Source organism: Accipiter gentilis, chromosome 14 (genome assembly GCF_929443795.1).
Source record: "Accipiter gentilis chromosome 14, bAccGen1.1, whole genome shotgun sequence".
In the NCBI taxonomy this organism is placed as follows: domain Eukaryota; kingdom Metazoa; phylum Chordata; class Aves; order Accipitriformes; family Accipitridae; genus Astur; species Astur gentilis.
In genome coordinates this window covers 30,085,400-30,108,381 of record NC_064893.1, presented here as the reverse complement: position 1 = coordinate 30,108,381, position 22,982 = coordinate 30,085,400, and the positions used below count along the sequence as shown (strand labels likewise).

The window sequence follows — 22,982 nt, the reverse complement described above, 5'->3', positions numbered from 1 at the left end:
TCGCCGGCAGCCGCCGGCTGCGCCAACTGCGTAAGGGCGGCCGCCCGGGTACGCCAAGTGCGCCAGCGCGGGGATAGGCGGCTGGAGCTGGGCCGCCTGCGCCGGCTGCGTAGCGCGGGGCTCCGTACGCCGAGAGCGCTGAGAGGGAGCGGGGACGCCGGAGCCCGCCTCTCCTCCCGCCCCTCGCGCGCCGGGCTTTGCGGCTGCAGCGTACGGAGTTGGCGCAGGGGGCGCCGTCGGCGTGCCGCCGAGGATGGCGCGCGGCTCCGGAAGCGGCGGGCGCGGGGCGGGGGGATGAGTGTGCTGTTTTGAGGGAGGAGGCGGCTGGTTCCGGCCCCGCGGGGACGAACGGGCGGCAGCCATGAGCTACGACCGGGCCATCACCGTCTTCTCCCCGGACGGGCACCTCTTCCAGGTGGAGTACGCCCAGGAGGCGGTGAAGAAGGGCTCCACCGCGGTGAGTGAGCGCGGGGAGGCGGGCGGGGGGGTGCGCCTCGCTGAGGGGAGGAGGCCCCGGAGCCGGGCCTGGCCCCTTCGCCGCGCTCCCGGGCCTGCTGGCCCCGCCGCCGCCGCCGCCGGGCCCTCGGCACGAGTGGGGACGGGCTTGCGGGGAAGGCTGGTCCGTCGCGGTGCGGGCCGCTGCAAGCGTGGCCTCCTTCCAGGGGAGCGAGGGCCGCAGCAGCCGCGTTGGGGCTGAGGGCTGGGTTCGGAGCTGCCTTGAAAATCTGCGTTTTCCTCAAGAGGGGACGATGCCCTGCTGTCTGTAAAGCGCTGGCTCCGTTTCAGGACGTTACTGTGGTTTGGTTGGGGGGGGGGGGGGGTTTTGGGGTGGGGGGGGTTGGAGTTTTTATGCCTTGAGCCGTCGAACGCGAGGCCCAGCACAGGTGGGTGTCCCTCGGCCTTGACAGCCACGGCAGCGGCTGCTCGTCGGGCCGCAGAGCCTGGAAGGCCGGGTTAGCAGAGCCGCCTCCTCAGGGAACCAACCGAGCTGCTGCCAACCTGCAGCGGAATAGTGATCCTCTGTTTCATTATTCTGCGTCTGGTGAAAACGGTAGTATTTTATGCTTGGGCACGACGCAGATTCCCAGTGGATTGGGGAACATGTCGGTAAAGGCGTGTAGAAGTAACTTTCCAGCTCCTAGCTTCCAGTTGTCGCAAGCTTTTGCTCAATGAAGGGTTTTTTTCATTTGGGGGAGAAAAAAACCAAAACTGATTTCCAAATAACAAAATACCCGTGAGAAAATTTACTGCCTTTGGGGTGGGAATAAATGTAACGAGACTTTGTGCCAAATAGGCTCTTCTTTTTTTCAGAAATGAAAAACACTGTAAAAAGGCAATATAATCTACCTCTGTCTTGTCTCTCCTTGAGTAGTTGGTTGAGTTTAATTGTTTTGGGTTTTTTTTAAACCTCTGTAACACACTAACAGCAGGGCCACCCCGTAAGAAAAAATTATTCCCATCACCCTATGAGAAGCAGCGGGAATGAGTCTGAAAGGTCAGCTTTTTTTTTTTTCCCCTCCCTGATGTTCAAAAAGTTATATTCAAAGTATGAATTAGGACACTAAGGCAGCAAGCTTCTGACAGGCTGCTTGTAGGTTTTACTTGGCCTAATCGTCAGTGTTTTGGGTTCTGACTAGAGCAATACCAGTGGACCAGTTGTAGTGGTAGTTTTGTTGTTGATCCTGTTCTATGGCTACAGAAACGCTAATGGTGGTATTGGGGAGAGTTGGGGAAAACACAGTTGGTAAGAGGAGTGGGAATATATCTTTTGGGAACCACACAGATTTTAAGGTGTTATAAGCTGATCATGAAACTGCACCCTGGAACCTAATGCAATTTTTGTTACATCAGTCCCTTCTCCAGGTTGTGGCAATAGGAAATGAAATACTGACTTCAAGCTGAAATAATGTTTACAGTATGGGATTTTTCTGTGTGGTTGCTTTTTCCTACTCGTTTCAGTAAAGTCTACAACTACTAGGTTTTTGGGGGCCTAGCTTAACTTTTTCTTTTCCTTCTTTTAATGTGTTGAAGGTTGGAGTAAGAGGGAAGGATATTGTTGTTCTTGGTGTGGAAAAGAAGTCTGTGGCAAAACTTCAGGATGAGAGAACTGTACGGAAGATCTGTGCTCTCGATGACAATGTCTGCATGGCCTTTGCAGGTATATGATCCCTTCAGGGTTTTTGGCAGTTATTGGAGCACCTTTGGGTATGTTTATGGATTCTGAGAACATAAAATACTTAGCATAACTGGCTGAGGACTGTGGGGAAGGAGTATATTTCCACGGTTGCTTATTCTTTTTTTAAATAAGAGTAGCCTACTGTATGGATAAATATGTAGAGCAAGCTAATGATCTAATGATAGGAAGTATGTGTTAAAGTTACTAAGGTCCTCTAGGTTTAATGTGAGGGTGAAGACTGAGAACTGATGTGTCATTGGCACAGATATATCCTCTTTAAGTATATATACTTAAATTTATATGCATATTTACTATATTTCATATCTTTTAAATGAAATATTTTAAAATTTACATATTGTATATAAAAAACATATTATTAATACATATCACAGGAGCTGTAAGAGACATTTGTCAGTTACAGGGGCCTTTTCCCATATGCATCGAGCCAAAAAAAGCTAATTTTTGCGTTCTTGCATAAAGCAAAGAAAAATCTCCTCTCTTCTAGTTCAGAAGACTCCTCCTGAATGAACTGCTCTGGATTTGAAGCATAGATATTTTAGTTCCACATTCTTCCTGTTCCAAATGCCTTAATTTCCATTGTTCAAAGCTTGAACAGGAGGTATGAAAGTTAAAAAAACCAACATAAATGGAGAGAAAATGTATTTCAGAACGTTTCTCCTCTTCTCAAGTAGCTTAAAATCTTTGTGTCAGTGTTAGTAATGCTTTAAGGGGAGATCTGATTTAACCAGCAAGAATACTGGGGTTTAGATTTAGTGTGCAGGAATGATAGGCTCAGCTACTTCTGCTGCCTTGCTTCCTTAGCTAAGGATTGTGATATGTGCAGGTGGATTCACAGGCTTGAGGAAAAATTCTCTACAGAAACAAGGCTGTAAATTGAAAATAACATCATTAGCTAAAAAGTAAATTAAGAAATAAATTTCCTGTTAAATTTTTTTTTCAAAGGGTCGTACTCATTTTTGTATGACTAACATCATGCTGCTGTCAACTAGATGAGATTTGCTGGGTGGATAAACCTGGCTCGTAGTTAGGGTGGCTGCATAAGAAATAAAACCAATGTGTGTAAGAATTGAGATTGCTTTGCTCATTTGCTGTTAGATGGAATGCTGTCATTCTGTCAGTAGTATTCTGATGACTTGGTTCAGAATTGCACATGTTGCCTAACTCACAGACATGAAAGCTGTAAACTAAATCCTCTACTTATTTTGGTACATTAGCTTCTTTCTGTTGCCTTAAAAATGCACAGCATATTCTTGCTCAGCAAACCTGAGAAAGCGTGACTGCTGTTGACACTGACCTTGTGAGCCTTTTGGGGCAAGACCAGTTGTTTTATTCGTGCATACGGTATGAAGCATGGATCTGAGAATATGCTGTCATTTCAGGGCTGACGGCTGATGCCAGAATAGTTATAAATAGAGCTCGTGTGGAGTGTCAAAGCCACAGACTTACAGTGGAGGATCCTGTCACCGTGGAGTACATCACGCGTTACATTGCTAGTCTGAAACAGGTATGTTGGACCACACAGAGATGCTTAAAAATGTCCTGATGAACAGTGCTTCAGACTAAGTATGTAAAATGTCTGTGCTGGCCTTGTTCTACTCGGCTGGTGAAAATCAGCATAACAAAACACATTGCAGCTGTTTATTGGAAATAGGGATGTAGTAATAGAAGAGGCTGATTAATTACTGTTTGGCTTTTTTTCCCAAGATTAAGAAATTAATTAGTACTTGTAAGGACTGCATAACTACATTTGCGGTATCATCAGGAACACTGCTAATCTACAGCTCTAACTCGCTCTCATAACAATGGTGCTGTGTTATTGTCAAAATGTCTTTGTGGCTCCTGTTTGTTTTTCCTCCTGCTGAGCCACTGCAGGGAGGGGTAAGGGGGGGAGCAAATCAGTGCAGTGCTTAGTATGTTTTACACTTGATATTAATGAATTTAAAATGAATTACAGGGTCAAAATGCTCAACTGCATTCTGTGATAAAATTATTTATTTGCCAGTGTATTAAACTGATTTTCAGCAACTAGTGGGGATTAGAAAAAGTCTAATTGACTTAGGCACAGATGTGTTAGTATAGCAATGATGATAATAGCATAGTTCTTGTAATAATCACTAGCCTGTCAGAGCAGAATACCACTTTCCGAAGTTTCACTTTGTTCCTTTACAGTAATCTCACATTTGTGTCTTTCATTCTGGCACATTCACGATTTCTATAAAACTGTTACAAACCATAAATCTCGCACAGTATTCCCGCTGCGATAACGCTGCTGGTGTTCGTAGGCACTTCTGGTGTGTGACATGGCAACGACTTCGCTAACTCAGTGTCAGCAGGAGGGCTGTATGTAAGACGGGGTTTGCTGTAGCCTGCTTGCCGCGGAGGGTGCTGTGCTTTCTGAGGGAATTGTTGCAAATCATTGGTGAAAACATGACTTTGTGTTCAGGTGTCATCATCCTCTTTTTTATGGCTTCTTAAGTGTGCTTGTCAAAGCACGGTGTTACACCTGGGCTTGCAGACTTAGCTCTGTCTGCCTCTCAGCACCACCCAGCAGCTGAGGGAGATTCTTCCCAATAGCTATAATCACGCAGCAAACTTCAGTGGGTCTTAGGACAGGGGTTGAACAATAACCACCTCTTCCTTGTCTTGTTTGAGGTCTTCTGTAAGATATGGAATCCTAACTTTAACAGGTAGGTTGGTAAGAGAGCCTGCTAAAAATATGCCTTTTCTGGTTGTAGCTTCTACAGTGTCTGCTTTCCACTCTAAAAATGTTTTTAGAACTGCTTCTGAAGTAAGTGTCTCTTCTTTCTGATCAGAGATACACACAAAGCAATGGTCGCAGACCTTTTGGTATCTCTGCTCTTATCGTGGGATTTGACTTTGATGGAACCCCCCGGCTGTACCAGACCGATCCCTCTGGTACATACCATGCTTGGAAGGTGAGTTGATTTTGCCTCTTGTGGAGAAGTAATGAAGTATTTGTGAGTTAATGTCTCCTTTAAAGAGAGACTGGTGTAGAAAGGAAATGTCACTGGCAGGTGGTGCTGGCTCACAGCTGCAAAACTCCTTAATGATCAGATTTACTGAGAATGGCAGTCTGTAGTTCAGCTTTACTTGGGAAATCTTGTCCTGTTTTCCAAAAAAACCCCACAAGACCAAACACACACCAGTTGTGCCTGACAGCTGTCTTTTTGTGTGGCATGTGGGAAGCAACATGTTCAGTCGCCTGAAAAATACATGGTTTCAGATTATGTAATTGCAGAACTCCTGTTTCTTGCTTTTCTAAACTTCTGTTAATTATCTTTTTTCACCTCAATGTTTCCAGGCTAACGCCATTGGCAGAGGAGCCAAGTCTGTGCGTGAATTCTTAGAGAAAAACTATACTGATGAAGCCATTGAAACAGATGATCTAACTATTAAACTGGTCATCAAGGCTCTTCTTGAGGTGAGTCTGCTTCAGATCCCTTGGGTAACTTCTCACTGTGTGCCTGGATTAACTTCTTAAAGGTGAGCACGTGAAAATCTTTGTGCCTGTCACAGGAAAGTACTGTAAAAGGATCTGTGAAAACTGTTAATTGTAGGCCATGGGTGTGGGATTAAATTAAAGGTTCAGAATATTTCAGGTAACAATTTCTGTAGTTTACACAGAAGAACTTACTAGCACTCCTCTGGGGAGGAAAACAGACTTCAGTTCTGGGCATTAAAACAAATGCACCAAAGATGTGCTAAACCGTATGCAGACTATTTTACTTTTGTATTGAAGTTTAAGATACAGAAAACTTCAAAAGTCAGATGGTGGAAATGCAGTGTTCTTCACCAGCCACTGGGTGCATTGATGCCAGAATGAAGACCTGTAGTTTTTGAGAGTTACACTGCTACTGGAGTTGAGAGCTTGGAGCTAACAAGCAAAACGCTCCCCACCTGTATCTGTTCTCCTCCTAGGAAGACTTGAAAGGGGTTTGTTAGAATTAATTAATGGACATGCTCCTAATACCTACATCTAACTCTTGTTAAGGTTGTGCAGTCTGGTGGGAAGAACATTGAGCTGGCGGTTATGAGGCGAGAACAGCCGCTGAAGGTAAGGTCTTTGTTTTGGTTTTCTCCCTTTCTCTGATACTGTCCTTGTTGATCTGCATTAACTTCCAGCCCTTAATCTCACATTCTGCCCTGGCAAATATTTCTGTTTATTATTGGTGGCCAAGGAATGTTATTGTGTCTGCACAATGTACCCATGTCTGGATAAATACCAGTTAAGCAATTTAGTTCCGACATGGAAAGAAAGTTAAATAAAAGCCTCTAAGTTGTATTAGTATCTTGAAGGTTATCTGTGTTTCTGTTTTAGATCCTAAACCCTGAAGAAATTGAGAAGTATGTTGCTGAAATTGAAAAAGAAAAGGAAGAAAATGAAAAGAAAAAACAGAAGAAAACATCATGATGAATGAAATTCAACTGCTTAGCTGCTTCTTTTTAATTCAAGTGATGGGTTACTCTGTATAGACAACATGTAGGCATTCCACTTATTCATACTGTGCCCCTCTTGAGACCTACAATAAACCTACTGATTTTTTTTTTAAAAGCTGTTATTTTAAACAAATCTGTCTGTTCCTTGGATTTTAATTACCTAAGATTGTTTGGTTGGCTACAAAACAGCAGTAGTGACCCATTAAAGGAAAAGACTTTGCATTTTTTTCCTCAGACCCTTCACTTTGTTTAATGATTCTTTTCTACACTGTCTCCATTGTTAGCTTCTCACCCCCCTTTTTTTTTTTTGTAATAAGTAGCTGTCTCGAGGGTTGTGTTATGGCCTCAACAGAACATAACTACTGCGGAATTACACTTTTTCTTCCTTCACTAGCATCTTCAAATGGCTGGGGTCTGGGCATTAGCCTTGTGCCAGCTGTGACAGGGGCTGTTAGGTTTACCCCCAAAGGACTGTACAGAGATGGTGGGTGGTCGTGTTTTGGGAGGTCAGCATGAGAACTGGCTGTTGCAGGCATGTCATCACAGTAGAGGTGCATGACTTAGTGCTTACATAGACAGTGCATGATTCATCTGGTTCAGAATAAAGCATTGCTGTTGTGATTGCCCACTGGTGGAGTTACAGACCAATAGCTTCCTAATGCTAGAACTAACTACAGTGAATGTTACATACAATGTAGTTAAACCACAAAGCTTTCCTCCTTTTGTGTTTACCCTCACACTGCTTCCTCTGTACATCTTACCCACAGGAGTTGGGTTTAACCTGATTTCTGGTCCAGCCTGTTCACTGTTCCCAGTCCCAGCAGTTACGTGAGCCAGTTCTCTCTTCCCTTCAGCAGAGGGAGATTGCCGATGTCCTGCAAGGGATGCAGAGACATGCTGCTGTGCTCCATAGTCACGTTGCTTTTGAGAGGCAGGATCTGCTCTGTGCCATCTACTCGCTGCAGACATTAACATGTATAATGTAATAAACTTAGAAATACATGCATTTGAAGGTGTCAGGTGACAACTGTTTACTCAAACACTTTAAAAGTAGCTCAAAGGAGATGTGAGTGGGAATAGGGAATTCTTTTTCAGAGAGGTATTTGCATTATGGCATCTCCACTGTCCAGTTCCAGCCATTGAGAAGCTCTTTCCACCTGATCCCACTGCTGCTGCCATCTCCCTGCTGTGAGAAGGCTAATCAGGACAGTCCTCCAGTGAGCCCAGCCCATGCTCCAGGGCCCTCTGTGACACAGAGGAGGCAGAAATGGGCAGGAGCAGGGGCTGGACTCCTGCTGTGGCCAAGGCCCAGCTCTTCCTGCAGGTACTGGAGAACGCAGCCCTGCTGGCCTGGAGCAGGGCACAATAAAAGGCTTTGTCCACCAGTTTCAGGGAAGAGAGAAGCCTCAGGCCTCTCCCACACCTGAGCTCTTGCCCACAAGGCTCAGTACCTGCTTGCAGTAGCAACAGGGGCCTCTTTATTATACAAGTTTCCCTATTTATCTCCAGCAAGGGGGTGGAACTGAAACAGCCCTTCCTTGAAGGCAGCTCTTCAGGCTGCTACTGACAACCAACACATGGTTTTACAGGTATAAAGCAAGACTGCGCTGGCAGCAGGCACAGCAAGAACTGAAGGAGTCCCAGTGCCCTGCAAGAGGCAGCTCAGCTAGAGAAACCCCTGCCCCAGGACACCTCCCCCCTCCCAAGGGTCCTGAGGAAGGCTGCTCAGAGATGGCCTGGGCTGCTCCAGGCAGCAGACACAAACCTGCAGTAACTCTTACACACTCCCTGGCCTCTTGCACCACAACTAAGCTGTTTACAGCTCAATGCAACACAGCAAAAGTGTGGGCAGAGTATCACACAGGAATCAAGGACAGGAAAGCTGCAGTGTTGCTTCTGCTCAGGAAAGCACCAGACTACATCAGCTCGAGAAAGGGAGTTGCTGGAATACAGTGTTGTTTCCTTTATCAGTCCTTGGGCTGGAATGTTGAAGTCACAAGAGCTGTGTTTGGTTCCCTGCACAAGTCACCACAATCACTCCCTCATGTTGTGAATCTTCCACCTGGCAGCTGACAGGGCTGCAGCAGAGCCCCAGGGACCACTGCCTGCCCCAGACCCAACAGGAATGAGCATTCCCAGTGGAGAAGGGCTGCCCTTTAACAAGCCCAGGGGCTGAGCCACAGCCATCAGTGCCCTCACACACCAGAATGAGCCAGGTAGAGGGCTCAACTCAGGAGAGGCTGGGACATGTCCCTGCTACAGGAACTTCAGCAGTGTCAGTAACAATGATTGTGTCTTAAGTATTAGATCAGAGGCTTTACTGTAGAAACAAGGGGAATCACTGCCTTAAAAACTAATAAAAAGGCATTACACAGACATTAATGATTATTTCTCGTTTTGCCACAGCCACCTCTGACAAGTCAGTTGACTCTGGCAGTGCAATTCCATCTTTACACTTGATGTCACACTCACTGTTTTGCCAGCAGAGAAATTAGAGGCTTGCAGCAGCTTCCCAGTAAGCTGTTTCAGCACACACCCTGTTTTGCTGGTGTGAGCCCAGATACTGAAGGCATTTGTGGCTACTGAACCAGCAACACTGCCACCCAAAACAAACTCTAGGCAAGCCCCACTGCTCAGGGCGGTTTAGGCAACAGTAACACTCATTGGCTGATTCCTCAACAAGAAAACCAGACCCAGAACACAGGGGAACAGTGATGAGGGAGGTCAGTGCCTGCATTAGGGTTTTAAGCCCTTTTCAAATACTATGTAAAACTTGGCAGTCTGGCAACACACTTTTCTCTGACTTAGATCTGAGCCCTGCTAGGACAGGCACCTGACAAGTTGTACAGACTGATGTTACTGAGCTACGTACAGAACAAAGTAGGAGGGAAACATTAAACATTTACATGTTTATTATAATTACAATTTACATTACTCCAAAGAGCAGCCCCACTGCTATGTTCTAATTCTTAGCAATGAAGTCCTACAAAAATAAATCCAAGCTTTTACAGTAACCTAGGTCAATGCATAACTAAAAAATTCTAGCTATGTAAGGGGTTCAGTCATCAAGGTGCTTTTTCAACAAAATTCCCTACCAACCAAAAAAGGGACACATGCCTACAGCAATTTAACCCACTTATTCATGCAAACAAATGTAAACCCCCCCCCCAGCCCCTCTCCCCACATACAGATTTTTAAAAAGAAAAACAACTAAACTATTTACAGTATGGGGGGTATAGAGGAAACAAATTAAACATGCCCATCTGTTAAGCTTCATTATATGGACTCCCATCCCTAGTTTAATGAAAACATTCCATAGTGTTCCACCACAGTCTACTAGTGTACAGAGAACTGTTTGCGTTTGGTACTACCTATGAGCAAGGTACAAACTGAGGCAAGAAGTCGGAGCTTCAGGTCTCCTTCCCAGACAGCCAACTACTGCCAAAACCTCTTTATTCCGAGCACACGAGCGGAGACACTTGCCGCCCCTGTCCTGCTGAGGACACAGCTCACTGTGCCCCCACACTGCCCACACCCAGTAAGGAGCTCCGAGCCTCTGAGGAACACCCAGCACCCTTCAGCTCAAGGGAGAGTCACAGTTCTGTGTAAACCTGCAGTACCTCCACATTAGTACCAGCTGACAAACAGTTGTACAGTCATTTACACTACTACATGATCAACAATCCAGTATTCCCAAGTGACAATATACATAACTCCTCAGCACCAGGAATCCATTCTTCCAGATACCAAGTGCTACTTCACACCTGCTGCCAAGAACAGTGAGACCAGCAGCACCAAAGAATCCATTTGGTTACTCAGAATAAACAAATTATAGCTGGTTTATTTCAAGTGAGCTTTGGTTCCATGTTAAAATAGCATGATTTATCTTCTTCAGGGTTCAGAAAAGGAGTCTGACTTTAAGCTTAGACTATAGCAGCCTTTGAGAGACCCAGAAAGAAGAACAATGTAATTTAGTCTGCACTTAAAAAAAAAAACACAAACAAAAAAGACACCCTGAAGAAGGTACCCCTGAACACATTCCCTCTTACAAAGAATATTCCAGCTGACAGCTGCTGGTCCAAAATAAGTCCAGAATATAAGCAGTAGTACATGAAGTTCTGTCACTTGAGCTGAGACAGTAAACAATATGAACCATTTTCCCACATTAGTGCAGCAGTTGGTTGTTTTCTTTCTATATACAGTTTCATCCTCTCAGGAGAGATGTTAGAACCTAGTCAGGAAAAAAGGTAGAATTAGATTTGATGTCATGGGGATCTTCTCCCAAGAAAAAGAAAAGCAGCGAAGTTTACACCCATGTATCAACGGAAATGCTTAGCTAGAGCCTCAGCTCAAACAAGCAGCTCCTGCTTTCTCAGACAGAAGGCTAGCCCCAGATATGAACAGAACAATCAACACGGTAAAGAACATGTTAAAACTGCTCACATTTCCTTCTACCACTGAGAAGGATAGATCAGGTACAATAAGGAACAATTCTTGATATATCCATGAGACTGGAGAGCAAGAGAGGTTGCACAGACAGTTCAAGCAAGGAAGAAGAGACAAACCTGGCTCAGAGACAGTATTTGTTCTCACTAAAAAACTTGCCTCTGAAGTTACACTCTGCCAGTACCAGCTCTGTGAGTGGTTTGGTTTCGCCTCGCTGCTCCGCTACCCCTTCCACCTCGAAATCCACCACGAAAGCTGCGGCCGCGAAGGAACCGTCCAGACACTCCAAATGTCTCTGTATTGAGCTTCCTTTCTTCAGCCCACGTGGTACGCCTAGAACTGAACAAGACTGCATTCAGATTTAACATAAACATTAAATAGCCACCAACTCATTTAGCTAGCAAGCTTCAAGCACCCTATTTTGTTGAACTAAATTGCAACAAGAACCAACTGCAGCATATACACACTCACTAACACAATTCCTCTGCTAAGCATGGATTTGAAAGTGACAGCTGTTGGCTTTTGTAAACTACTTTCATACTGGAAAACTAAAGATGGGCCTAGAAAAGGGTTGAACGTGGTCTTACTAGCATCTCAAACCCTATCTTTTTTTCTTGAAAACTACAAACTCTTCACTCCAGTAAAGCATCTCCAGAAACACAGGAAGCCCTGTCACAACTGAGGTTCAGCAGACTGCTACTGAGGTAGCTATACAACCAGTGTGTATACAACCAGTTCCTCAGCAGAGCCTGCCTAGCCCTGAACACTTTATAGCAAGCACTTGGAAGAAAGCTTTGCTAAAGAGAAGCAGAAACATTACCACATACTGGCATTAAGGGGATGTCTGACCTCACCAAGCAGTTGATAACATCAGTGTCAGCAGCAAAAGATGAAGCTTTCTTTTAATATTCACAACATTTAGCTTAATGCATTTCCACAGACAGACCCGACCTCTCTGCCCAAACTCCAGGCTTAGCTTGCTCCTGTCTGCAAGTTGCACCATCTTCAGCACAGCATGACCCTGACGCCTCCTCCCACAAACAAGATAAGAAATTTGTTTAAAATCAATGGGTTCAAAGTTGGTACTAGGAAATGGAACTGGAAATTCCTGTGTCATATTTTAGGCAAGTGTATCAGTTGAAGTCCTTGCTTTTTGTTTGATCCTACTGCGTGAAGCTTGGTTAGTATCACTTGTGAGCCATCAAATGCATGCCAATACTCCCTTCTAAAGACTGTTGTGCTGACTTTCTTGCATTCTAAGATTTTTAAAGAATTAAACCGTGTGACAATTATGTCTAGAATACTATGCCTAAAGTTGCATTAAAAACAGCAAGCTTTTAGAAAGTGCTCACCTAGATTTCAGTTCTGAAGAAATGTTGTCAAAGAAAGACTTGGATTTATCATAATAGCAGTTGGGTCCCAGAAGGTCCTCCTCTGCATTACCGTCATTGTTTTGAGTTGCCACTCCAGGGTCCCCCTTTTCTTCCCCCGTCTCTGCTTTGTCATCTGAAGATAATAAAATGTATTACACTTCCTTGATGCATACTGAAGAGCCATCTGTTCTCTTGCTCCCTCAAAAAAGATTTGAGATGCTGCCACATGTAATCATGCAGTTTCTCAGAACGAGTTTGTCTATGCAGTGTTTACTACTAGCTCAGCAATTCATATTTAATGAAGTCACAAACCTTTAAAATTTAGTTTCTTCTTGAATTCTTTATCAAGTTCCTCTCTGTTGAACTGTGCATTTGCACTTTCAAAATCAAAGTCACCTTCAAACTTTATTGTATTTTCCTTCACAGTAGTTGGTCTGTTTTGTCCTCTAGAACGGTTTCTGGTTCTCCTGTTTCCTGAAAGCAGGAGAGTTTAAAAACTTGGTAACACAGGGAGGTTAAACAACTTGCTCAAAACCAGAGGAAACCAGGGTTAGAACTCAGGAGTTTCTGGCTTCCAGTCCTGTGGTTAGGCCCCACCTCTTTGAAAGTAACTTCTGAACTTGGCTGTAGAAGACATATTACAGCAACAGTTTAATTTTCTGAAAAGCATTCCTGGATGTCAGTCTTACCATTAAGACAAGAGTATACCCAACTTTCTTTCCAGTGTGAGGAGAAGAAATCAGAACAAGTACTACACCAAGACAAGCTGAGGGAAGCAGAGAAAACTATCTTTCCTGTCTGCTGTTCATCTGCAAGCATGGTACTGTAATTAGCCTACAAACCTGTCATGATGGCAAAGAAAAGCCCGGCTGGTCACTGGTTTCAGAAAATCCACCCAAGACTCATCTACCCACAAAGGGAACTTGGACTTTGTATAGTTTCTAGTTTCCAACTGAGATGCTATCAAGCCCTTTTTGGAAAAGCTAGAACCCCTTCTACAGTGCTGCCCTCAGGCACATTAATTTGAAGACCTGAGAGGCTGAAGTTTTGTTTCCTGACTTTTCACATTTTGCTTTGGCAGAAATACCTGTTTGAATTTAATTTCACTTTCTTTTTACATGTACTTGAACTGCAGTCTTGAGATAAGAAGTCTGCTCTTTGGGAGCAAGGGCTCCATAATACCCCTCAGTTATAGGAGCTCTGAAAATTCTTAAACAGGCTGCCCTTCCCAGTAAAACTACTTCAGGTTTCAGAGAAATCTAGTTACTGCTGCCAACTCATAGCATCAATTTTTATAACGTACCTTCAAGTTTTCTAGCAAAGACAGTAGAATTCTGTCCCTGGAGCATTCTGAACTTCTCTGTCTCCAGAACCTATTTTGTCAGGGAAGCATCTCTGGATGGCCAAAGCTCTATCAAACTTTATTTTGCTCTCAGTCTTCTGTCCAATAATCCTTCCCTAAAGTTAACAGTATTTGACTTTCTAGGCTAATGTGACTGTTTAGCAGCAGGTTAACCTACCTGATCTTCTCCTTTGAGGTCTTCTGTTTTCATCATTCACCTGTCCTTGGGTTTGTACAGGTGCAGCCTGAACAGTATCTACTGAACAAGAAGGATAAACTTAATAAAGGAGCACAAGAACAAAAGCAAAACAGTTTAGTCTTGCTATGCACCTTTGAAGGATGCTTCAGAACAGCACTTTAAAGGTGAAGTGGTACATACGTACCATTTGTCTTACTGTTGCCCTGTGGAACCTGCCGCCCATTGCGTTGAACCCCTGGAGTTACTTTCACCGGGGGTGGCTTTTGTGAATTCATGTTGTCAACTGGGCCAGTCTGAACAGCCTGCTCTACCATGGGGCTTTTGCGGACTGGGTGAACAGAAGGAAAGCCAGCACCTGGAAAAAATCCCAATGACTAAGTGCCTCTCAGAAAATGTGCCAATGCTATTCAAACCCTACCCACTTCTATGGAGAAACCGTTTTGTCAAGAATTACTCAAAGCCTTGAGTGTTTATCATTACATGCTCTCTTTAAATGGCATATACACTAGGTAAGGCACTACTGCCATACAAGTGGTGGCTCTCAAATCCAGAGCCTTAAAATCAGGAAATCTACCCATTTGTTTCTTAAAGTTAGACACACATTAGATAAGCAAGCCAGGTCAGTCTCTTAGACAGTTTATACCAAAATCTAATTTCTAGGTGTATCCTTGGTTATGCAGGATTTTACTTTACATAGAACTTTAAATCTGAAGCAAAAATCCACCATTTTGAAACTGCTGAAGAAAGCTTCCCCACTTTGTCAAAAAAGTTTTGCAGCAAAAGCTTAACCACCTCTACTACATCCCATTTTGTAAGCTGCTTTTAGAAGTCCTTCAACCTCATTGCTTATTGTTAGCTTTCAGACAAAGAAAACCTGAAACCAGACCAGGATCTCAAAGTTACCCTTTTAAATTCCTTCTTGGTCAAGGCCAAAGTGTTACCAAGACTTCTGTTGCTCTTCCATCCAGGCTTATTTATTCACACTACAAAACATGTAAATACTTTTCATGGTTTGGTATACCTTACACCAATTATATTAAAAAGTGACAGTCTTCAGTACTCAGAAGAAACACTGCATTCTAGGTTTAATTAGAAGTTTTGGAGTACTAAAGGTTTATGTAGTTATGCATAAGAACTGCTTGGAAGCAAACTTTAACTGAGTATACTTAAAGAGCAAGAAAAGTGAAAAGCTGAAGAGTACACAAAAACCAAGCCACTAACACTTCTGGGTCACCCAAGTCCACATGAGATATACCCAGCAGGTAACACCATGCAGGTTCCCAGTTAATGTACACCTGGAGAACTTCCAAGACAAACAGACATATCCTAAGGATTATTCAGTAGGACAAAGCTGCTGTGCAAGTTTAACATGAGAAAGTTTCAAAGCTTAGCCAGAATATTGAGAAAGTACATACAGATAGATGGCCAAAACCAGAGAGTAAGTAAAAACAGTTTCATGCCAAAACAAGCATACATGCTTAAGTTAAAAACAGATGAAACTAATTACCATGTTTAAATGCAGGCTGCACCTGGTCTCTCTGCTCTGAGGATGGTCAGTCTAGTATCTCTACCTCCTTTAAAAGTTTTTGCACATAGAAGCAAGCACCCAGAACTATATTATCTCAGCTTACCACAACTCAAATTGCTTACTGTTAGTCATGCTTTACTACTTAGGAGTCTTGACAAGGTACTATGCCCCTCCATGCATGAAATCTATCCTGACATTTCCTCAATTACAGCAATACTCCTGACTATTCTATTAACCTATGTCTCTAACAGCAAGGCCACCCACAATGTAAGCAGTGTGCTTGTCTTTCCAGGAAAGACTAATTTATTCCTTGCCCAGTCTCTAAGGTGACATATGTTCCTGGATAGGATGCAGCACATCCTAAACCTCAGCCCTCTCCTGATACTTACACAAAAGGATCCGCTGTCATGTACTTTTTCATTCTCCTGTCTCTCTAATTGATACTTCTAGGACAGGAGGAATACTTCATGTAATGAAAGGCAAAAATAGCTGAGAACAAACTAGTTCTACTAGCACTACCCATATAAGTACTATCATTCTAGGAGGGGTTAACAAGAACAAGAGTGTTTGCAAGTGCCATGCAGTTCTTCCAAATATTTGGAGTCCTCAAACTGCTGTTACCCTTGGAAGAGAGCTGATGGGGCTCTGAAGACATGTCAGGCTCTGAAACAGGTTGTGGAGACGGAGAAGAACTAGGGCTGGAAGCAGCTGCTGATGCTGGAGGGCTTACCAATTTCTCTAAAGAGATAGAGGGAAGAAGAGAAAGCAAAGATATATGGATAAGATACAAGGTAGTGAAACATCTGAAGGACTTGGAAAGAGATACAAGAATCTCTAGAATTAGAGCATTAGAGCAGCTTATTTACACTCCTCTCTGGGAATACAAGTTCTTCTTACATGTGATGTGTATGTAAGGTATGTTAGGTTAGAAATGAACCGGCCTCCACTGTTAGGTATTCACATTACTTTCAGAAAGAAATTTCAGCTCTTTAGTTTGTTTCTTTCTTTTGTGTGCGTGTGTGTGTGTCTGCGCGTGTGTGTAAGTGAAATGCAGGCCTCCTTCCAGTAAGATCATTGCACAAAGTTGTTAACTACTTATTCACTGCTTGTTGCAGCCTGACACTTGGCAAGGAATTTGGCATTAGTTATTGTTATTTGGTTTCACAGTAGCTGCACACAAGGACCATACCTTTATTCTAGCAAGTGAAGTTTTTACTTACCTAAACCTAACGAAGCTGCATACTGCTGGCTAAGTAAAGAGCTGGCAGCAAGCTGGCTGTAAGGTGGCATACCTCTAAACGGGCTGTAAGGCACATGTGGCTGAAAGGATGATGTAGAGGCAGAGCCCAGTGAAGACTGTAACAAGACAAAGTACATTTCCATTTACAGTGTCCAGACATGAACTTGCTTTGGCAGCGATTCTCTACTTCACATACAGCATTACTAAAGCTTAAGTAAATACTGAGAAGGGTTAGTTTACCTCTATGATTTTCCTGCACTGACAGGTAGGTAAACTAGCTCTGGCCTTTGTTGACTGAAGTCTTTAATGCTGCTGCTATTTTCAACATTACAACAAAATTCAGGATGCTTCAATCTGAAGATTCCTGGAGACACTTACTGGCCTTCATGTTTGTAAGTTTATACCAAATTCAAGTCTTTCATCACCAATGTTCTATCATAGCTTTCTATCAACACTTCAGGCTAACTTACTTGAACAATGGCAGGATCTTGTGGCAGAGTATGTTGAGCTTTTGGAGGTTCACAGACAGTGATGTCTTTGATGTCACTTCCTCGAAAAATAATGTATTCATAGATTTCTTCTCTTGGAGGAGCAGGTCTGTCTGTGGGCCGGTCTTCAGTACCAAAGGATCGCACTTTAGCATTAGAAAGATTACTGTTAGTCCAGTGTTACCATTGCAGCATTGCGTAAGTTATTTATGCAATTAAAAAGTACTGTTGTAATACTTGCCAAAAGTAACAAAAAAAGGTTACCTCCAGAACCCTGAATCTCCTATCAAACACATCTCTTCCCTCAAATGCCAACTTTTTGAGCAGCCTGCATAAACAGTTTTGTTTACATCAAGCTGTGAAGGTAAAGACCATAGACCAGCTGGAGTGAAGAATCTATTCCAAAACCAAGGACTTCCCCACAGTGCTATATTACCATATTCCCCTTCTCTCCCCAGCACCTGTCCCACGTAGGCATTCAGCTTGAGACAACTGCCACTGCAACAGACCACAGGAGAGACCCCTGAAGCAGCAGGGTAATAATCTTGGAAGGCTTTAGAGCTCAGATTTGCACCTTTAGTTTCATACATTTATTACACAGATAGAGGTGAAGTTTTATCAATGACAAGAACTTCCTATTAAAATTCTCTCTCTACTCCCATGCCACTGGCTTTAAGATTAATATTCCACTGACTACAAAGCAAGCTTTTACTGAAACATGTAAAACCTCAGTGCCTACTGAGGCTTTACTGAGTCCCAACTATCAGAACACCTGAGCAGGTACTAACCAATGACATTACACATTAGAGTGGAAAAAAGGCTGCAACTGACTGCTTGGCAGCTACCAGGTAGAAGCAAAAATTAATTTGAGCCATTGAACAGATCAGACTCAGACTTACTGGGTTGTTAGTGCAGGAAAATAAGTAGCATAGTTACATCAGACACTGAAAGCTTAAAATGGGCTAGAGAATCAGCATGGTCTACATGCACAGAGATTTTTTCAGCCACAAGTTACAGAAGCTCACTGAGTTTACTAGTCTAGTTGTTTTCTACCTTCTTGAAGCTTTGCCAGTTCAGATAGGCACCTGCACATACAGGTTTGATGCATGCTTTCTGGCAAGAGAAGAATTCTGTACTGGAGCTGCATCAATTACTTCTAACAGGTTAGCACAGAAGTACTCAACATCTCTGCCAGGACACACCATGATTCCTGCAGTACCTTTACAAATTACATCCTTAACAGACCTTTCACAAGCACCTGCCATGTCACAATCTGTGGTGATGTGCCAGCCAGCTGCCACTCCCACTGCACAGCTAGAAAGATATAAGCACAGACAGCCCTGTCACATGGATGATAGGGGACGGGGAGGCACCACAGCTTCCCCAGAAAGAGGGCAGCAAAAAGTGGATCCACTCAACCCCAGTGCTGAGCATCCCTGGAACACTATACTTTTACGAGCATTGATAGCTGTAGACAGGGCTACTCATCAAGAGTCCTGTTCGCAGAGGTGAAAAGTTTTATCCAGGTGGTTCCTCCCACCAAGCAGCAGTTAGTCCTGCAAGCAGTCTTCACCTCTGTTCCACATGTATGGGAGCTCACAGGGAGCAGCAAGCCAATGCCAAATTTTGTTCCTACCACACTAACGCTGTTTAGCACCTCAGCTTACACCTACTGGAAAGGAATCTCAACTAATGCAAGGACAAGCCATCAGTCACTTCCTTTGAAAAACCATCTTCCATTGGCTCCTAGGGTATATAACCTCTCCGAGTTATTTTAGCTCTCCAGCTGCTGTTTGATCATATTACAGCTGTAACCTAGTCAACTAGAAGCAGATTATAAACTGAAAGCAATGCTTGTGGCCTTTTAGACATGAACTGTACCACTGATATCCCTGCTCAAGATTAGATTATTACAGCACACAGCTCATGGCAAGACATACTAAAGCCATCCAGGGACTACTGCAGAATCTCACAGCCAGTACAGAAAGCACCACATCTTCTCTGAGCACTAGGATCAGCCTGTCAGCTTCCACATGGAGAAACACATGACCTGCAAAGCCCAAAGCTGTCCAGGAAGCCTCTCAGTTGGCTGGTCCCAAGGTTTCTAACTCAAAAGGTGGAAAACTATGTCCTTGTCGTAGGCAAAACAGCAATGAGCACATTTGAGAGGGCTCAAGGAGTTGAGCGTGCCTGTCCCTGCATTTGAAGTTTAACAGCTTCTACCACATCACAAAGCACAGCTTTACGTTTTTGCGGAGGTCTGAAGGGCTGTCTCCCGTGAAGAGTTACAGTGACTATCGTTTACAGATGAACAGGAAATCAATCCCACACCACGCAGCAGCTAGTCTTTTACAATATAGCTTGTACTCATGCGTAGGGGTCTGTTGAGCTAGACCTCTGAAGGGTCAGGAAGCATAACAAGAGTGACTGGATGTCTGGAAAGGAGAGCTTACACAGATTATTTCTTGCTCAAAAACTCTAGTTTCTTCAGATTTCTACAGAAGGGGGAGTAAGTTTCTGGTGTTCACTGCTGACAGGGCAGTAATGGGCTTAAACATCCTTTGTTTGCAGTTTAAGTTTAGCAACCAACAAGACAACTTTCCTGCAGTGCTTAATTAAGCACATGGAATCTCCTTATCCAGTGTTAAGATATTCTGCATGTGTTGAGATTTAACAGGAACCAAATACAAATTGATTTAAGTTAGCCCTGCTTCAAGTAAGAAGCAGAACCAGATTCCTTCCTGAGGTCTCTTTCAACCTACATTTTTCTTTGTATCACTTGGATGATAGAAGTCAAGAGAATAGCACTTACATTACATACTGAAGTTGCCTGAGCCCTAAACACTGGCATCTAGGACTTAATAATAATTTACTAGCTATCTGGACAACTTCAACTGCATGTCAGTAATTCATGGTTCTTCTGACTCTTCAGAGATCAAGCGTTTCAAACCGCTGTCCACCCCCAAGCACAGGGTGGATATTGCTGTCACCGACTTTAACAGTGCTGCTATGTTCATAATTCTGACACTAATTTTGATATAAAGTCTCTAAATTTAGAAAAACCCTCTGAGCTAAAATGAAAAGCAGGGTTTGTACTGTAAAGTTTATAGAGCGGCGCTTTAAGTGGGGAAAAATGTATTCTTCGTCTATTGTAACAACTACTTCTTTGGCATTCCAGTTCATCAAAACTGAACACTAAGAGACCAATAAATACAAGAACTGCCAGAAATCTTACGCAGAGCATGTACTTTCTCACACCATAAAGCACTTTAATCACATATGCCTTTGAAACACACCACTTAAGCTCTGAAGCAGCAAGTACTATGTGGAAGCCAGAACTATGCGAGAAACCATTTCTACTGCTGCTGGGTAAAGGTGAAGACCTTCCTGCAACCTCTCAGTTACTCCGAGTGAAACACTAAAATAAATAGCTCCATTTGTACATTTAAATAAACAGCTACATCCCTAGAACAAAACTGAATTTGGGAAAACTTGCATTTTTAACTTCAGAATACACACTAGTAGATGTCAAATACTCATGTCCAGCATCACATAAACATCATTATACTGAATAAATACTGTGGCACAGGCTGCCTTGAGAATAGTTGAGTATCAGGCAAGTCAGTGTCTCATGCCAGCAAATAGTCTTTCAAAACAGATGTTTGGTTTGTGGGCAATCCCGATGGGTTGCTGAAGGCAACCAAGAAGGTGTGAGCTTCCCAGAACAGGGAAAAACAAAACTGAGGCAAAGAAAAAGCTGATGCACATTAGCTCAAGTACCCAAGCTGAATGTTAAAAAGCAGTACAGAAATAAGATCTCGTTTGAGAGACTAAACAAGACAGGGCAGGTTTTTCCGAGAGTAAATACGGGAGTTCCCAGCACAAGTGACAACTGAATCCAAATGACACCAGTTAAGTAGAAGATAAAGATCACTATTTCTACAGGGAATCGAGACCCAGAGCCTCGATGAGCAGCCTGCAAGGTAGGAAGAGCCAGACCCACACGCAGATCCCCCACAGGGCTCTCTGCACCAGCTCTCACCCTCCTCACCTGAGCAGAGTCCAGTTATCGATCACGAAAGGAACAAAGACACATCAACAGCAACTCCGTTTTCCCCAGCGCTGGCCTGGGGCCCTGCTCAAGCCAAGCACCGAGATACCGCCGAGCATCCGCGTACAGACAGGAGAGAGGAACCAAACCGCAGACCATCGTCGCCTTCCCGGCTCTGACAATAGTAAGAGGAGCCAGCACCGCCGGCAGCTCTTCTTCCTCTTCAGGGCGCTGCTAACTTCCCGTGAAAAACCACGGGCCCCGCAGCACCCCGGGCCCTGCCGGCTGGAAGCGCCCTCCGGGGAGGCACGGCAAGCCCCCCGCCACGGCCCGTCCCCGTCCCCGCGTCGCGGAGCGGCCTCCCAAATGCTGACTCACGGAAAGGCAGCAGCGCCGAAGAAGGCACGGGGCTCCAACCCCACCACCACCACCCCGCCTCCCCAGCTCCCCGCAACCCGCCCCGGCCGCCAGCGCCGACGAAACGCCGGCCCCGCCGCGGCCCCTCAGGGCGGGCGGGCGGGTTCCGGCCGCCGCTCGCCCAGGCCGGGCTCATTGTTCCAGGGACGGAGGCGGCGGGCGAGGCGGGCTCCCCGCGTCCCCTCAGCCAGCGCCGGGCCGCGGCGGCAGAGCCAACCTAGGCCCGTCCGCCCCCCCCCCCCCCCCCCCCCCGGGAGGGCCCCGCCGCTCCGCCTCACCCTTAGCCAGCGCCACGGTGGAGTTCTCGGTGTCGATGGTGTAGAGGATGCCCTCATAGCGGATCTGCGCCTTGGAGATCAGGCTGATCTTGCTACCGATGTAGGGGGTTCCCGAACTCATGGCGGCGGATGGGCCGCTCCGGGCCGGGCTGAGGGAAGAAGGAAGGAGGGAGGGAGGGAAAGAGGAGGCCGCGCGGGTCGCCTCACTGCCGCGCGGAACCGCCGCGCCCGCCCACGCACACTGCGGAGCCGGGAGCCCCGCCGCGCCCGCCTTTTATAGGGCGGAGGGAGACGGGCTGAGGAGGAGGGGGGGGGTGTGCAGGGCGGGGGCGTGCTGTGGGCCCGCCGCGCATGCGCCGCCGCTGCTTGCTATTGACCAGACGGGGAGACGGGGTCAGACGCGGAGGGAAAGGGAGGGAGGGAGGGGGAAAGCCCGGTGCCTGCGTCACGTGACCAGCCCAGGCGAGGGTGCCACGTGCGCTGCGGGCGGGGAGGAGCCAGGCGGGGCGGGGCGGGGCGAGAGAGAGCTCGCGCCCTTCCCGCGCTGCGCCGCCGCCGCCGCCGCCGCCGCGTTGAGGGGGTGAGGAGAGCGGGTGGCGGGCCCCGCCCGGCGGCGGGTTAACGGCAGGGCCGGGCCGCCTCACTGACACAGGCGAGCCGTGTGTCACCGCCCGCTCACCCGTGTGGCAGAGATTTTGTCACATAACGCGGGGGGGGGGGGAGAACGCCTACCCCCCCCCCCCCCTCCGGCGAGCCGGGCTGTGAGGGGAGCTTTTCCCGCCCTGAGGGTCGCCTCACCTCAGCCCGCTCCCCACCAAGCCCCCCCTTGGGGTTGTGCAGCAGAGAGGCTGCTCCAAGGCTTCCCGCCGACGCCTGCTGCCTCACTAAGGAGAACAGGAATGGCTGCCTCCTTCCCCGAACCCCTTTTCCTCCCTCCGGTGCCGTGGTGGTTGAAGAGCCTGGTT

At 45.6% G+C, this 22,982-nt stretch overlaps 2 protein-coding genes across 7 annotated transcripts; one reads left to right on the top strand and one right to left on the bottom strand.

Moving 5' to 3' along the window:
• Positions 1-248: 248 nt before the first annotated feature.
• Positions 249-6,889, top strand: PSMA7 (proteasome 20S subunit alpha 7). The gene is made up of 7 exons (XM_049816949.1): positions 249-457; positions 2,032-2,158; positions 3,577-3,701; positions 5,011-5,133; positions 5,520-5,639; positions 6,210-6,272; positions 6,537-6,889. Exons 1-7 carry the CDS (start codon positions 362-364, stop codon positions 6,627-6,629), a joined length of 747 nt encoding a protein of 248 aa, XP_049672906.1. The 5' UTR covers positions 249-361; the 3' UTR covers positions 6,630-6,889.
• Positions 6,890-10,461: 3,572 nt separating this feature from the next.
• Positions 10,462-22,346, bottom strand: LSM14B (LSM family member 14B). 6 transcript variants are annotated; one of them, XM_049816710.1, is made up of 10 exons: positions 22,018-22,346; positions 17,254-17,417; positions 16,764-16,899; positions 16,165-16,281; positions 14,200-14,370; positions 13,995-14,075; positions 12,787-12,948; positions 12,454-12,607; positions 11,221-11,440; positions 10,462-10,886 (listed from the first exon to the last, which is right to left on the bottom strand). In XM_049816710.1, the coding sequence occupies exons 1-9, from the start codon at positions 22,136-22,138 to the stop codon at positions 11,269-11,271; spliced, it is 1,278 nt and encodes a 425-aa protein (XP_049672667.1). In that variant the 5' UTR covers positions 22,139-22,346; the 3' UTR covers positions 10,462-10,886; positions 11,221-11,268. The 6 variants fall into 6 exon arrangements, with proteins under 6 accessions (XP_049672667.1, XP_049672669.1, XP_049672666.1 ...); XM_049816712.1 differs by having other exon boundaries at positions 11,261-11,440; positions 16,836-16,899; XM_049816709.1 differs by having other exon boundaries at positions 11,261-11,440; positions 22,018-22,345.
• Between the last annotated feature and the right edge of the window lie 636 nt (positions 22,347-22,982).